Genomic DNA, 15684 nt, shown 5'->3' with positions numbered 1-15684 from the left:
CAGCTGGGGTCTGTGGGGACATGGGGACAGCAAAGCTGTGTCTGCAGGATGCCAAGAATGCCCCAAGGTTAGGTGGGGCCGAGGCAGCGTTTATACACTCAAGCGCTCCAAAATTCAGTAATAACAGAATTGGGCTTTACCAGGCAGCAGGAAGTTACTGAGGCCTGTTGTAAAGAAACGAAAGCACTTGGGTCAGCCTTTGTTTGTTTTTTGGTTTTGTTGCATTTCTCTTTATTACCTTCTAGAAGCCTCACAACAGTTAACTAACAAGATTTCTAAAAAATAAATATAATCCCCTATTTGTAACATGAACTGAGGCATAAAGGTGGGTGAAGCAATGTCCATGTTGGGGAGCATCCCGTTCAAGCCTGCCTTTTTTCACAGCTCATGTTTGTATTCAGAACAGGCTCCTGCTGCCCTCAGCTGTGGCTGCACATGAACCGTCTCCACACAGCAGATCACAGGGGATGTCTGTATCCAAGGCTGCTTGAAACAAGCACCTGGGAAGAGTTTGTTAACGTAATTTGCCTGCATTGTGCAGGCTCTCTGTGGAATAGGTGGCCAAAAGCCCACTCCTCGGTGCAGTTCATGGTGGTGTTTACTTGTGCCCCGCTGTCCTGGTTTGCTACCTGTCTGCCAGTCTTTGCAACAGATGGAGCAGCACTTCCAGTGACAAGCCACCTAATTAATGGCCTCAGCACAGAATGAGGCAGGAAAAGGAGAATGGGACCTTCAATCCAAATACATGCTGTAAGGACAGTTTCTGTTTCTTAGTATAATCCAAGATTTATATCTAGTAAATTCCAATTTCTGTATCATTGCTCAAAGCAAGAAGGTTCTCATAGCATTTTATATCCCAAAGCAAACTGGGCAGCAGAAGCTCTGGAGCTGCAGTGGAGCAGGATAAAGTTCACACAAATCACCTGATGCTACCACCAGACTATTTAGTTTCCAATTTTTTTATTGGTATTAGAGTTGGTTTGTCTAGCATTTGGCAGACAAGGATGAAAATAAGCAACAGAGCTAGGGTGCTCCTATAAATCAGAGCTGCTCAGTCATTACTTCACTGTTGAGCTCCTGGTTGTGTACTATCAGTAACGGGATTTTAATGTTGTTTGTGCATCTGGTTTTCCATATAACAGCTGAAAACAAACATCAACACCCACCCTGGGCTGGTGGCAGAGCTGGTACACAGGCCTCCAGCTGACGCTGATGGCTTCTTTCCTGTTTTCCCTTTCCCTTCTCACCCTATTGCCCCATCCTCAGATGCCACCAAGACTTTTCTTTGCTTTCCTCCTTTCCATGGCGAATCCAAGCAAAATGCCCCCCGATGCCACAGCCCCCCTCCCCCCCCCCCAGCAGCCCACTTGCTCAATCGATTGTGTCTGGCCATCATGGAGCGAGTGGGATCAGGTGCCTTCACAGGTCTGTACCTGCCTGATAAAACAGGGGGTGCGGCTGCCTTCCTCCCCCGCCTGGGGGAAATCGAAGGTGCTGGGGCCCCCACCCCAGCCACGCTGTAAGCCTGCACCCCAGCCTTGGGAAGGGATGGGGGTCCCTTCTAGCCCCCCTAGAGCATCGCTGCAGGACCACCGCTCCTCGCCGCGGGGGGCCGCAGAACTGGGGAGCAGCTGGTGCTGAATGTTCGGGGGGAAGGGGAAACGGGAGGCTGCGGGGTTGGGGCGGGGGGCAGCTGGGGCTTGGGGGGCAGAGCTTGGCGGAGCGGGGCGGCCAGGGGGCGGGGCGGCCAGGGGGCGGGGCGGGGCCCGGGGGGCGGGACTGTGCCGGGGGCGGCGCGGGGACCGGGGCCGGGCGGCTGGGCAGGGGGGCGATGGCGGCGGTGCGGGCGCGCACGGTGCTGCTGACTGGCGCCAACCGCGGCATCGGGCTGGAGCTGGTGAAGCAGCTGCTGAGGGCGCCGCGCCCGCCCGCCTGGATCTTCGCGACCTGCCGGGACCCCGAGGGGCCGCGGGCCCAGGTCAGTGCGGGGGGCAGGGGTGTCGGCACCGCCCCGGGCACGGGCAGTGCCCTTAGTGACACGCTCGGTTGGCTTCGCCGGCGTGACGGGGGCGGCGCGGGGTTGAGGGTCCGGTGCCTGCGCCGTGCCCTGCCCGCTGTGAGCCTGCCCAGGGGCCGCCGCGCTGCGGGCGAGGGACGAGCCGGGCCACCCGCCCGCGCTGCGGAGCCACCTGAGGCCACGCTGGCTGCGCCCCAGCTCGCCCGGCCGTGCTAGCGCCCGGCCCGTGTGCCGCCGGCACCGCGCTGGGCCGGGGCAGCGGCGGGGATGCTGCTCTGCCCATTCTGCGCCGTGTTACCGCTCTCTGGGGGTTCGTTAACTGGTGGCCCGTGGGGCCGGGGGATCCCCACTCCCCCGCTTTCCACTTCCCTAAGATGGGAGAGACTCTCCCGTGTCGCGTTGGGCTCAGGTGGGAGAGGCTCACCCGCCTTGCTTCAGCAGGAGTCCCAGCGGCTTTCCGCAGGGCCAGCTGCAGGTTTTCTCTGCTTGCCCGCGACCCGCTGCCACACCGGCAGGGAGATCTGCTCTCTGGTGGATCCTGGCTCCAGCGGATCGGTTTGCCTCACCTCGCAGCTCGGCTGTACACAGGGGTCGGTGTGGTGCGCGGCAGGGATCGTGCCTTCAGAAGTCCTTGAGATGCTCTTCGTGTGCTCGCTGCCACCTTTATCCTGGCTCAGGAGCAGGGACAGTGCAGTGAGAATCCGCCCTGCTGCCAGCCCAGGGGTGCGCACATCCTGCTGTTGCTGGGGCCTGAGTTGGTTGGGTCCAGGCTAGCTGAGGTCTTACTTTTGCCCCATTCTCACAACCCCACCCCTCCACCCCCCAATAACTTGCTGGATTTGGGCACTGATGAGGTCAGAGGACTTCTTGCAGGGCTGGACTGGAGCCGGTTTCTCCCCAAGGTGGTCCATGTGCATCGCTGTCTACCAGGGGATGCTTCTCTAAGCCCTGTCCAGCTGTGGTAGGGCAAGGACAGCGTCTTCAGGGTGCTGCTGCTGAAGTCCATGACCACAGGAGACCGAGGACAGAGTGATCCTCCATCAGGCTGGTGCCACAGATTTATGCTTGGATGGTGTGAGGCTGTTGAGGCCAGCAGCTGGGCAGAACAGGAGGAGAACCATCTGTTGGCCATCACAAACCATTTAGATGGGGTTTCTGTCTTCTCCTGTGCTCAGGAGTAATATGGAAACACAGGGTCTGGTGGGGAAGCCCAGAGAATGGAGGTGGATCACAGCCAGTGCCAGCAGCTCTCCTGCTCCGTGTTGATAGGATGGGTCCCCTCACAAGAAGCCACCAATCTGTGTGGCATCTCTGCAGCATTCTCTGTGGGATTGTTCATAAGAGGCTTCTAGTTCTATTAGTGCTTATTTTAGATGCATTGAATGTGGTATTTTGGTTTCTGTTGCCTAAAACCTGCTATAGTTGAAGAAGGCTCAGCAAAGAGCTGCTAGGAACTGCGAAGTTGAAAGTTTGCATTCTGGAAAGGGCTTCTGAATCCTCCATTTTGGTGAAAATAATCAATAAATATGTGCCAAGAGGCTTATTTCACTTGAGGGTGTGAGATGCAGTGTCCAGAGCAGAGTGGATCCTGGGAATGAGCTATTTGGATCCAGATGTAACTTCCCCAAAGGTCAAGTCTGATGCTGGCACTCAGCCATTCCTCCTCCATCTCACTTCCAGCAGCCTCTGGGAGATACTTCTGGCCATAGCCCTGGCCAGTTTGCATTGTTTCCCGGGTGAGCTGGTCCTTAATAGTTTGCTCTCATCCTTTGCTGTGGCCCTGGCTTGGTGGTACACATAGGCCCTTTGGGAGAATGGCCACAGTATCCTGCAGCTGTGGCTGCGCTGTGCTCAAAGCCTGGAAGAAGCCTGAGAACCTAGGCAGGTCACCAGTCCAGCCATTCACAAAAGCTGAGTAACATCTGGAAGAAGTTTCCTTAGGGGTGGGCCATCACTGGTGCCCCAGGATGGTGCTTGGCATCACCTCTGCCTTGTGCTGACTGTTTCCGTGTCTCTTTGCAGGAGCTGAGAGACCTGGCATCCAAACACCCAAACCTGGTTCTTGTGAAGCTGGGTAGGTGCGCCCTGCCTCTGAGCTGGTAAACTGGTGGCTGCCAGCTGTGCTTGCACCATTTCTCCCTCGCTCCCTGCCTTCAGGCTCTACATGGGGGATTCTGTAGAGCTGCTTCAAGTCCTGCTGCCAGAAGCCCAGCTGCTCCAGACCTGTCTCAGCCCCGGTACCCCATTCCCTGGAGCTTCCTTACCCCACAGCCACAGGACCAGGAGGTTCTTCAGACCCACTCTGGGCAGCTTCCAGCTTCCCCAGCCGAGTGGCCACGTCCTTGCTCTACCATGCAGCTGAGCTGCCTTGATCCCAAGTCCCAGGCAGGACCAGGAGGGCTCCGGCAGGAAGGCGGCTCCTGTGCGATCGGCCCTTGGAGCTGTAGGACCTGTCAGAGCCACTCCACAGCGGGTCCCAGCACAGCCCCTGTGGGGACTGTCCCCCTCAGAGACCACCCCGGGTTCTGCAGCGTGGGAGCCACAGCGGTGCCTTGCCACCGCGGGGCTGCCCCCAAAGGGGCTCTGCCCGGTGGGCTACCCCCAGGGCACCCAGGGTCGGGGTCCTGCTGCTGGCGGGGCAGCCTGCGCTGGGGCAGGGGCGCAGCCCGGGGGCTCGTGGTGCCGGGGCGCGGGAAGCTGGTCGCACAGCGCCACCTGGTGCCCGCAGGCGGAAGGCCACGCGGGTCGGGATGCGTGAGCTTGTCCCTCAGCATCCGACCCTCCCTCTTCTCCCCAGCCCCCCCGCGCGGACCCCCGGCTCTCAGACCTTCTCTTCCCCTGCAGACGTGGCGAACCCCTCGGCTGTCACTGCCGCTGCCAAGGTGGTGGAGGGGAAGCTGAACGGCGCGGGCTTGAACCTGCTGATAAACAACGCCGGCATCTACACCCCGACTGCATCACTGGAGACGGTGGACGCTGAGGACATGATAAGAACGTACAAGACCAATGCGGTGGGACCCATGATAATGGCCCAGGTATGGATGGAGCTCGCCATGGAGGGGGAATTTTGCTCCAGCTTGAGGGTAGCCTGGGCTGCCTGTGGTCACGATGGAGATCTTGGAGGGCTTTGCCAAGTTTCCCGGGGCTGCAGGAGGGAGGGGACTGTGCAGGGCTGAGCTCCCAGCCCAAGCCCTCTGTAGCCCTCATGTTGTGCTGGGCTAACTGGGAGCAGGTGGGCCACTACAGCAAAACACCTGGGCTCTCCTGGCCTCCTGCTGTTCTTCCCCATCCTCCCTGCCCTTGCAGTTGCCATAAGTGTGGCTGGCTCGAGGCACAGGCATCCCACAAGGTTGCTTCTCCCCAGGTGTTCCTGCCCCTGTTGAAGAAGGCTGCCCGGGACAGTACAGAAAAGGGACTGAGCTGCAGCAAGGCAGCCATCATCAACATCTCTACCATCTTGGGGTCCATTGAGAAAACTCCCGAGTCCTTCTTCCACCCTGTCATCTCCTACCGCTGCAGCAAGGTATGGGAGACTGGAGACCTGCTTGTGCTCATGAGCTCGGTGGGAGTCAGCGCTGCCCCTTGCCTGGCATGATTTCGGGGAAGCATCTGAGATCATGAGATGGAGGGCCTGATCCGTGCTCCCCAGGCTCCCTGGGCATCTCCGTGCCCAGCTGCTGCCCACCTAAGGGAGACACACACTGTCTCTTGAAGACCTGGCATTGCTTGTTCTCCCTCACTATGAGGCAGCGATGAGAGGGAGCCTGGTGTGCGGAGCTTTTTATCACCCATGGCTGATGCTTCTTCCTTCCTCGCCCAGGCTGCTCTCAACATGCTCACCAAGTGCCAGGCTCTGACCTATGGGGAAGCCGGGATCCTCTGCGTGGCACTTCACCCTGGCTGGGTGAAAACTGACATGGGCAGCCAGGAGGTGGGTTCCAGCTGAGTGGGTTGAGGGGAGAACCCATGGGGGGAACCCAAGCCTACAGACTTCCCCAGGAGTTGCCTTGAGTGACTGACCTGGCTCTTGGGATGAGGGATCCGTGTGAGAATGAGCTGCCTCTTGGGCTGCAAGTTGCCTGCCTCTGTGCTGGGCCGCTGCAGAATGTGTGGGTGCTGCCTGGGAAATAGCATCAGCACATATCCAGGGTGAGCAGAGGCTGGTTTGGGAGGGAAGGTGCTTTGGGAAGCCTGGAGATGTGCAGACATCTGACAGAACCTGAATCTGACAGAACAGGGTGGAAAGGAGCAGCATGATTGCATCCTGTGCCCCCTTCCTTGAAGAACGGCAGGTCCGTGAGGTCTCCCCTCATCCTGCAGGATCCCTGTTTTGGGGTGGGGGTGGTCCCTGAAACACTGGAGTTTTGTGAAGACTGCACGTAGTGTCCCACTTGCAGCATGGATCTCTTATGTGTCCTACTGGGCTAAACCTGTAGCTGGCTTCCCAGCTGGAGCCACCTCTGCCCAAGCCATCAGTGAGCACAACAGGCTTGTCCCACCTCCCACGGCCCCCTGCTCAGTCTGGGTGGAAGGAGCCTGCTGCCGATGTGCACACACTAAGCGGGTGCTGGCGGATAACTGGGAGTGATGCCGGTGTCTCGGCCCTGCTCCTCACTTGTGCCCATTGCAGGCTGACCTGACAGTGGACACAAGTGTGCGGGGGCTGCTCTCTGTGCTGCCGATCCTCTCTGAGAAACACAGCGGCGCTCTGCTCAACTGGGAAGGTAAAGCTATTCCTTGGTGACCACTGTCTGTCCCTGCGAGGGACCCTGCAGTGCCAGGGGACTCTGTGTGCCCTGGAGCACCGGGATGCTCAGCCCTGCAAGGGACCTACTTGGGACTCCACCGAGCGTGCAGGGCAGCCTGTAATCCCTGCCTTCACGTTGCTAATAAAGTCAATTAGTACCTGTGCCTTCTCCCTGCTGAGACTTTCTCTGCCTTGGCCTGGAGCTGGTGCCTTCAAAAACTAACCGAGCGTTATAGCAGTCTGCCTGCCTTGCCTTTGGCTGCTCTGAGCCAAGGGGAGGTCTCAGGGAAGGTGGCCAGCCCAAAGCCCTGCTGTCCCTCCTGACTGCTGAATGTGCCTGGGTCTGCCTGGTCTCTGCGATGCTTCCACCCCAAGCACAGTATGTCTTTGCTACAGATTTCTTGGGGGGACTTTGTGCTGGACGTAGCCTTTGGGAGCAGCATTAGGGCTGGAATGGGAAGGCCAAGCACCACAGTCAAGTTTGTCAGTTCCAGGCAGCCAGCTCTTCCCATGGTGGAGCCCCAGCTGGGCACAGCACCCCTGGGTGGGGGAAATCTGGTCCCATGGGGGAGCACAGCATGGGAACAGCACTTCTGTGGGATGGAGGAGCTGGGAACCTTAGTAAGATGGGCTGGGCAGCCCTGGACTGTGGGAATTTTGCCCGGGAGGTGGTAACATCCCTGAAGGAAAGGACTTTGGGGTGGTGCTGGCTTTTCTCAGGGGGTTCTACCCATTCTGGAAAGAGCTTCTCTTTGGGGAGCATGGGGAAAAGGAGCTGGGGCTCCTGCAAATCCAAGCCTAGGCTCAGGTGGGCAGAGCAACCTGGCTTGGAGAGGCAAACCCACTGCTCCTTCCCTCAGGCCACCACTTCCTCCTCCTCCTCTGGAGGATCGGCTGTGGCGCCTCTGTCCCTCTGGGTCTGGCTTTCTCTGGGGTTGTGCCTCTCCCTGTAGCGGGGGCTTGCCTGGCAGCACCAGCTTTGCTGGGAATCTCGAGGCCATGCATGGCTCTGTGAAGGAGCCCCCCTGTTTCTCAACCAGGAGCACAAATGCTGAAGCCCTCATCCCCTGCTCCAGGCAGACAGAGCATCAGGGCAGACTCCTGGGCTGGGACCACGTCTCTGCCCCACTGAGGTGAGCTGTGCTCCAGGAAGCCCTGACACCCACAGCCCAGTGAGTCACAGGCACCAGAGAGTTTTTCTGCCTTGCTGGCTCCAGTTCCTCCCAAGGCAGTGGCATTTTGGTAGCAGCGACTTTTAAGAGGCTGGGTGGGCAAGGGGACAGCAGGGGGTGTCTGCAGCCTGGGCTTGGGGACAGGGTGCCTGTGGCTGGAGGTAGCAGGGCTGCCAGAGCTGGGACCCCTGTGCCCTTGTACCCCCTCTTGGGGGTCCCAAGCAGCCCAAGTGCCCAGTGAGGGGTAGGAGGAGAGGCAAGATGCCCCTGTGAAGTTCAGGGGTGCTGGGACCATCCCCAGATGGAGAGAGTGTCCCTTACTTTGCAGGGACTTTCCATAATGGAGGGACACGTCCTTTCTGAAGCAATTGCAGGAGCTGGGACACCTGGGTGCCCACTTCTCTCCAGGAGCTGGGGCTCCGCTGCCCCGTCCCTGGCATGGGGCTAATGCCAACCCATGCCTGGCTGTGCCAAAGGAGGCCAAGACCCTGGGCTGCTTAGAGCTCACTGTCTTCCCCATGTGCAGGCTGACCGTGCTTTTCCAAGCCTGTGCTGTTCTTCCCAAGGCCCTTGGGGGCCGGTGCTGCCAGCACAGCTGTGGGGAACCATACCCATGCAAGGGACCTGCTGCTGCTCGGGTGCTCCCTGGCAGGGAGGTGCTGGCCTTGGCTTTCCCCTCCTGGGCTCAGCTCAGCAAACAGAGCCATGCTAGAGATGGGGAGCAATGCTGCTGCCCTGGCCAAGAGCCGCTTCATCCTTGGGGAAGCTGTGAACCATCTGGGCTCCAGCCACCTGATTTCCCATGCAAACGCTCACTCATCTTTGCTCTTTTCTTTCCCAGCTCATACCTGTGGCCAGAGGAGTCAGGGCACCTCCCCGAGCATTTGTCAGCACTGTGATGGCAGCAGGAGGAGAGAAATCCCTCGTGAGGAATGGCTGAGGGACAGGAGCATGGGTGAAGGGCCTGATCCTTCAGCTGTATGGCTGTGCTCAGCCCAGCAGTGCTCCACAGACATGGCCAAGCCTCTACTGAGCGCCCTTCCTGCCCCTTGGCAGAGGCTCTCCTGCCCTGGTTGCTCCACACAAGCCAGCTGGAGCCCAGCCAGTCGCCGTGGGTGGCTGTGCCCATCTCCATGTTCCTCCCTTCTGCCCCATGCCATGTCCTGGATCCTTGTGGCTGAGCTATGCCAGGGATCCCATCACTGCCCGCAGGCAGCTTATAGCCCCCACTGTGATCATTGCCAGCCCCAGAAGAATCTGTCTCCTCTGGGAACACGGGGAGAGATGGGACTGCTGAAAGCTGGGAGACGCTTCATCAGCTTGGCTGATGGTCTGCGGTGCTGGTGACACAGGATGGCTGCCCACCCACTATGGCAGTGGGGTTCTGGCTGAGCTCAAGAGGCTGATAAATCTGTGAGTATATCTCTCTGCCCCCAGGGACCTGGGACATCACAGCGTGGGCAGGTCACCGGGGGCGTGAGTAGCCCTGTGTGCCAGAAGTGGGAGAAGGAATAGGAAGCTCTGCAGGTGAAGTCCGCTCTGGCGTTACTGGAAGCTCATCTGCTGGGGCTGAGAATAAACCTTGAGGGGCTGCTGGATGTTGAAGCACCATGAGCACCAGCCTGTAGGCAGCCAGGGCAGTGGTCTTTCCTTTGGGTGCTGGGACCACAGGCTAATTGCCGTGCAGAGCCACGTGACAGCAGGTCAGTCCAATCCTATTTTTCAAACCAACAGGAGGCTGGGGCAGGATGACCCAGCTTGGAGCCCTGCAACTGGGAATCACCCTTGGTGAGTGCTTTGCCATCATGAGGGAGGCTAGCTGCTCCTCAGAAGCCCATCCTCCTCCAAGACAAGGCTTATCCCAGGGAGCACGTGCTGGAGCTGAGCTGCCAGGGACTGTGCCAGCTGTGGTAACTTGGAGGCCAGGAATGCCCGAGCACCTTAAGGTGCTCCAGGACATGTGTTCCTCAAAAAGCCTCAGTGAGAGGACAGATGGGCAGGTCTCCCTGCTCAAACACTTGCCAAGTGGTGCTGGCTTTTCCTTTGCACAAGTTCTGGGTGTTTGTGCTCATGCAGCTGATTATCTCCCTGTTTCCTCTCCTGCCTGATGTTTCCTGCCTTGCTTGCTCCCTTTTGCCGGCTTTGTGTCAGGCTTATCTCCTGGCTCTGGGCAGTGTCAGACCTCAGCGCCCCCCCTGCCCACCATGAGGGCAAGACTCAGCCCTGGGTGCCATGCCCTGTGTCCTTTCAGTGGGCTGCAGCACAGCACTCCAGGAGACACTTAGAATCTCAGCTCTACCTGGCCATTTAGCAGCTCCTTGGGAGCACGGGCGAGCTGGGACAGAGCAAGGGTGGTTTAGGATCCATTTACCTTTAGCAGCTGAGCTGTCTCTATTCTGAAGCTGGGGGACAGGCGCCAACTGGCCCCAGTTCGTTGCTGCAGGGGGCTGCCGAGTCCAGCAGCAGCAAAATCTGAGCAGCCCCTTGGGGACCCTTCACACAGGGGTGCACGAGGGCACGGGGACACATCTGGGGACTTCCAGGGACCACAGGCAGGGAGGTGGTCACCCAGAGCAGCTCCGACTGCCTCCGCCAGCCCCTGTGGGGCCATAGTAGCACTTGGGGCAAACGTATCTCTGCTCTAGGGAGCCTGGCAGCTCTCCAGGATTGACCTCAGTGGTGAGGAGGGGCCATATTTTCCAGGCTTTTCCACCAGCTGCCATCCTTCCGACCAGAGCCACAGCAAATACTTGTTGCACCAGGAGCTGGGGTCAGGCAGGTCCGTGGGGAGGACATGGGGAGTCCTGGCAGGACTTGCCAGGATGAGGGTGAGACCCGTTTGAGGAGGCAACGTGCCGTGCCCGAGTGGGGCAAACAGCAGCAGGCAGAGCCCCCATGACAGGCAAAGCCAGCTCCAGGAGGAGAGGGTCAAAAGAAGAGGCTGGGAACGGAAAAGGGCTGCTCCTGTGACACGGATGCAGCTGTGGAGGTGGAGCAGCGGGCAGGAGGCAGGTCACAAACAGCCAGCACACAACGAAGCGCTGGGACAGCAGCCAGTCTGGCAGGGGTGGCCAGCCGCAGCAGCTCCAGGTGTGGCAGACCTTCGCTGGCCAGGGCAGGACTAGGAGCAGAGGCAACTAGAACTGCAGGGGCCTCAGCCAGGACCTGCAGATCCCCTCGGCAGGAGTCTTCTTCCAAGCTCTTCATTCTGCCAAGGTGTGGGCATTGTCCATGGCATGGGGGGGACGGGGCAGCAGGATAGTCACGGTGGGGACATTCCTGTTCCTGGTGGCACTGCGGTCCCATGACTCAGGGTGCCTGGTGACCGTTTCCAGAGCCACCAGCAGTGGGGAAGGCTGGATCACCTGGGGACATGCAGTGTCAGGGGGTGCTGGGGGCCAGGGTTGCCATCGAAGTACGGCACCCAGCCTGGGAGCATGAGAAACGTGGCTCGGGAGGAAGCACATCCCGGTCCCTGCAGCACATGGGCTGCCGAGGAAGCCAAGTGTGGCCAGCAGATAACGTGCTGAGGCTTCCTCCGGCATGGCCGCAGCTGTGGGCTGGGGTTGCTCCATCGTTATCTGCCCCCGCGGAGCCCCGTGCATCCCTTCTCCCGGTTCCATTATAGTTAGCCGGGAGGAAGCAGCTCACCAAGTCCCACCTCGGGCTTTTAACCTGCTGCTGCCCGGCCTGCTGCTCTCTGCTCCTGCCAGCCAGAGACGGGAAGGCTCCGCAGCTGCCTGGGAGGATGGTTTGGCACTGGGAGCTTGCTGCAGGCTCTACCACCCTGAGGACCAGCAGGTTGCCCCTGAACCACGCTGTATCCCACAGCCACTCCTGCAAAGGGCGGACACTGGTGTTGCTGTTTCTGGGTGCAGAGAGAAGGTCCTGAAGGCTTCAGGTGCCAATGATTCCCTCCTTGTTCTCTCTTCCCCTTTTAGCTGGTCAGGTCCTGCCTGGTGCTTCCTCTGGAAGCCCCCCTGGTCTGCTGGGGGGACACCATGGAGGCAGCAGCTTTACTAGCTGTGCACAGATTTAACCCAGATACCCAATAAATGGTTTGGAGGAAATTCATCTTGGGGAAGAAAATTGCAGCACTCCACCAGCTTCGTTTGATGAGCTGGGGTTTAACTGAACCCCAGGGTCACCAGAGGTGCTACCTGCCACTCCTTGGGTAAGTGGAAATCAGACAGACATCCCAGCAACCTTCTCCAGATTGTTGTCTTCTGCAACTGAACTCTCCCAAATTTTGCTTCCCCTCCACCCCCCTTCCCCTCCTTGTCTGGCAGGGAGGGGACCTTAGTGTCCTGTTGGCACAGGCTGTGACTGCGTCCTCCCTGGTGATGAGCGCCGTGGGACACCTTTCCTGAGCATTGGTGCCCATGCAGGGGCAGAGGTAGGTTGCCCAGCTGCTCAGCCTGCCAGAGTGATGCAGAGATGTTCCATGTCTCCTGTAAACCTACGGCATACGTTGATGTGCCCATAACACTGCCCAGTGCCCCATGTGCACCCCCAGCACAAACCAGCAGCTGGTCAGGGCTAGCCTGCTCCGTGCCCTGGGGCCCTGGCACAGCCACATGTGAATCTTAAAAAAAAAAACACATTCAGGTGCTGGGTGAGCCACGCTGCCGCCTGAATGCCACATGGGAACATGCACGCTGGGTTGCAGCGAGGTGCTCACCCATCCTGCTGCAGCCGGGCTGCTGCCAACAAAAAGGGTGACACCGCCAGAGCGAGCTTGGCCGTCAGACCCAGTGCCGCTTTGAAGGGTCCTGCTGGGGCTTTGGTGCAGGTCAGCCTCTCCCTGCTCTTCCCCGGCACCAGCTGGGCCTGAATTTCCGGCTCTGGCAGAACAAGTTCCTGGGAGGCTATGCCTGGAGCTGGTGCTGCACCGAGCTGCCAGCGTGCCTGTGCGGTGCCATGGGCAGGGACGGGGGTCTGCAAGGGTGGCAGCTGGGGTTAAGCTGCCCAGGGCATGCCATAAGCTGGGGGGGGCCTCCCTGCTGCTCGCCTGCAGGGCAGGGCTTGCTGGAGGGGTTGTCCCCTTGGTCCCAGCACATCAGTACCCAAATGCATCTGTGCAAATGTGGTGAGTGGCACAGGGACTTCAGGGATGTCCTTGGAGATCAGCAGATACCCTTCCCACCCTCTCTAGCCACATGGGTTTTGTCCCAGTCTTGGCCAGGACATGGCTAGGTCCCACTCAGGTCCCAGCCCTGTTTCCCTGGAGCATCCTTCCCCCCTTGTTGGCTCTAGGGAGTGGACTGAGACCCAGTGATGGCAAGAACATGGATCCAAGCTCACTTCGATGAGCTCTTCCTGCTGTGTCCCTCTCCTTGGAGCCAGGGAAGTGAACGCTGGGGAGGAACTTGGCTCCTCTTGTTTGTTATTACAGGATAAAGTTACCCTTTAAAGCAGAGCCAGTGCTGCCAGGGCTGCATACCATCCGGGAACATCGCTCCTTCCAAGGGCTCCAACACGCTTCTTGTTATTGTGCTTGTTGCAGAGCCAGCCCGCTCCCAGCCCTGGGCACAGTGAGGGGGAACCAGATGGGGGGATCCACAAAGGAGCCTTGAGGCTCTTTTCCCACCCTGGGAAAGCTGGAAGCAAAGGAGAAAGGCTTCTCTCCAGCGAGGGAGAGCTCTTCTGGCTCTGGGATAGGTGGGGAAGAAGGACCAGGGAGCAAGGGAAAGGCAGGGGGAGCTGGATGTGGCTGGAGTGTGCTGTTGTCCCCCCACAGAAGGGCTAGGAATGCTGCCCTCCCTGTGGCTCAGCTGGGGACCCTCTCAAGTGGACAGACCACTGGTTCCCACTGGGGAAACCGCTGTGCATGGGCAGGGCGATGGCATGCAGCTGGCACCCATCTCACCACCCTACGAGTCCAGCACCAGCTCGGCATTGCCAGGCGATGTGCAGCCAGGAAGAGGGGTGGCTTCCTCTTCCAGCTCCAGCCTCTGTCCCTGGCAGTCCCAGATCCAGGGGACCCCCTCTCCTGTGAGCTGGCACCCCTGCGCCCCAAGCCTTTGCAGACATAGGGGTTCCTCAACAGTACCCTGGCCATCCCACCCACACCAGCCCCCCTGGAGAGGGCTGGGGGCTTGCTTAGGGCTTGACTCCTCCCTGCACTGAGCCATGACGTGCCTGTGGGGTAGAGGGGAAGGAAGCCGGCCTGGTGGAGCTGAGCCAGGGAGAGCTTCCTGGCAGCGAGCTCCAGCCTCCAGCGCCTTCCATGCTGCTGCAGATGGCTCCGGATGGGATGGAAAGCAGAGGGCTGCGAGAGCCCTTTCCAGCCATTCCCCAGTCCGGCATCCACCCGCTTGGTGCTGGGTGGGAGGCGAACGCCAGCTGGTGACACAGTGCTGGGGCCCTGACGCTGCTGCGCCAGCAGGGTGTCGGAGGGAAGCCTGACTCATTGCCGGCAGGAGAATATGAGACTTGGACATGTAAACAGAGCTGGCCCCAGCGCGCGAAGGCATGTGACAGACACAGGAGAGACCGGCTGGAGCCACGGCCCAGGGCTGGCGGCATCCACACATGTGCTAGAGGTGTGTGAGAGGGGGCTTGGCCTGCAGAGAGCCAGAATGGGTCCGCTCCCACCCTCTCCTAATGCTCAGGGGAGCATCACTTGGGTGGGGAGAATGCAGCAGCGTCTGTGCTATCAGAATGTCACCCCTCTGCCAGCCCTAAAAGCAACCAGTTTTACCCCTGGTCTGCCTGTTTGGCTGTGACCACTTTCCTCCAGGGACACCCATCCCAGTGGGGACAAATCTGGACCAGCAGCTCAGGACAGGCAGAAGAGGTGCAGGATGAGGGCAAAGCTCCTGAGATGCCATCTCGTGGTGCCAGTGCCAGGAGCAGAGTGCAGCTTGTGGTGTCAGAAGGTGTCCCTGCATCTTCTCTTCTGCAGGGATGCGTGAAGCACAAAAGTGCTGGGCTTGGGAACATGGAGGCTCACCTGGTGCCTGTTCCTGTCCCAGGAGCACTGATGGCTCGGAAACTTCCCAGCTGTCCAACACGCTCTCCAGCGCATGATTTCCCCTTGGGTTTATATGTGCCTTGCTGCAGAATCTGGGCTGGGAGAGTTGCAGGCCAGTGGGGAGAGGAGATGATTACAGCCACTTCCTATCCTTGCTTACCCTGTGCAGCCGGTTTCATTTCCTTAATCCCCATCCCAGCATTTTCTTTGTTGTTTTTGGAGGGGAGGGATCATTTGCTGAAGGCTGGTGCGCGCTGCAGAGAGTGCGTGCACGCTCTGGGAGACCAGCGTGGGTGCCCGCTGGCTGGCCCTGCATGGAGCCACGCTGTGCTTTTGGGCGCAGCGGGTGCTGCTCACTACGGGATGGGGACCCCACTTCAGCAGTGCCTGGGACCACCATGGAGCAGATCAGGGCACGCGTGGTGTTCCCTGCGCTGCTCTGGGAGGACCATGTTTGTGTGCATTTGCAAACAGCTCTGCCAGACATGCAAACTCAGCCTTGCCAGAGCACCCCATGCTCTGAATTGCCTTTTCCTCTTGCGTCCCCTATGGCACCAGCGTGCCTGGCCTGAGCCAGCTTTGGGGCAAGGTATTCCTGCCGCAGCCGATTCAATGAGCTTTACTGGGTGCAATGCTGAAACCTCAGGCTGCTGATGCTGCACCGTGGCCAGCCGTGCCAGCATCCTTGCCACTGTCTGTCTGTGCTGAGCTGGGCTGGTTGCTGGGCTTACCTATGACCTCAGCTTTCCTGCTCAGTGTCAGACGGTACCCA

At 59.4% G+C, this 15684-nt stretch overlaps 1 protein-coding gene across 1 annotated transcript; it reads left to right on the top strand.

Moving 5' to 3' along the window:
* Positions 1 to 1801: 1801 nt before the first annotated feature.
* Positions 1802 to 6927, top strand: LOC121097893 (C-factor-like). The gene is made up of 6 exons (XM_040615308.1): positions 1802 to 1978; positions 4040 to 4091; positions 4862 to 5052; positions 5382 to 5540; positions 5838 to 5948; positions 6648 to 6927. Exons 1-6 carry the CDS (start codon positions 1832 to 1834, stop codon positions 6759 to 6761), a joined length of 774 nt encoding a protein of 257 aa, XP_040471242.1. The 5' UTR covers positions 1802 to 1831; the 3' UTR covers positions 6762 to 6927.
* Positions 6928 to 15684: the final 8757 nt, after the last annotated feature.

This window comes from Falco naumanni, chromosome 15 (assembly GCF_017639655.2).
Source record: "Falco naumanni isolate bFalNau1 chromosome 15, bFalNau1.pat, whole genome shotgun sequence".
In the NCBI taxonomy this organism is placed as follows: domain Eukaryota; kingdom Metazoa; phylum Chordata; class Aves; order Falconiformes; family Falconidae; genus Falco; species Falco naumanni.
This window is presented reverse-complemented; position numbering and strand designations above follow the sequence as displayed.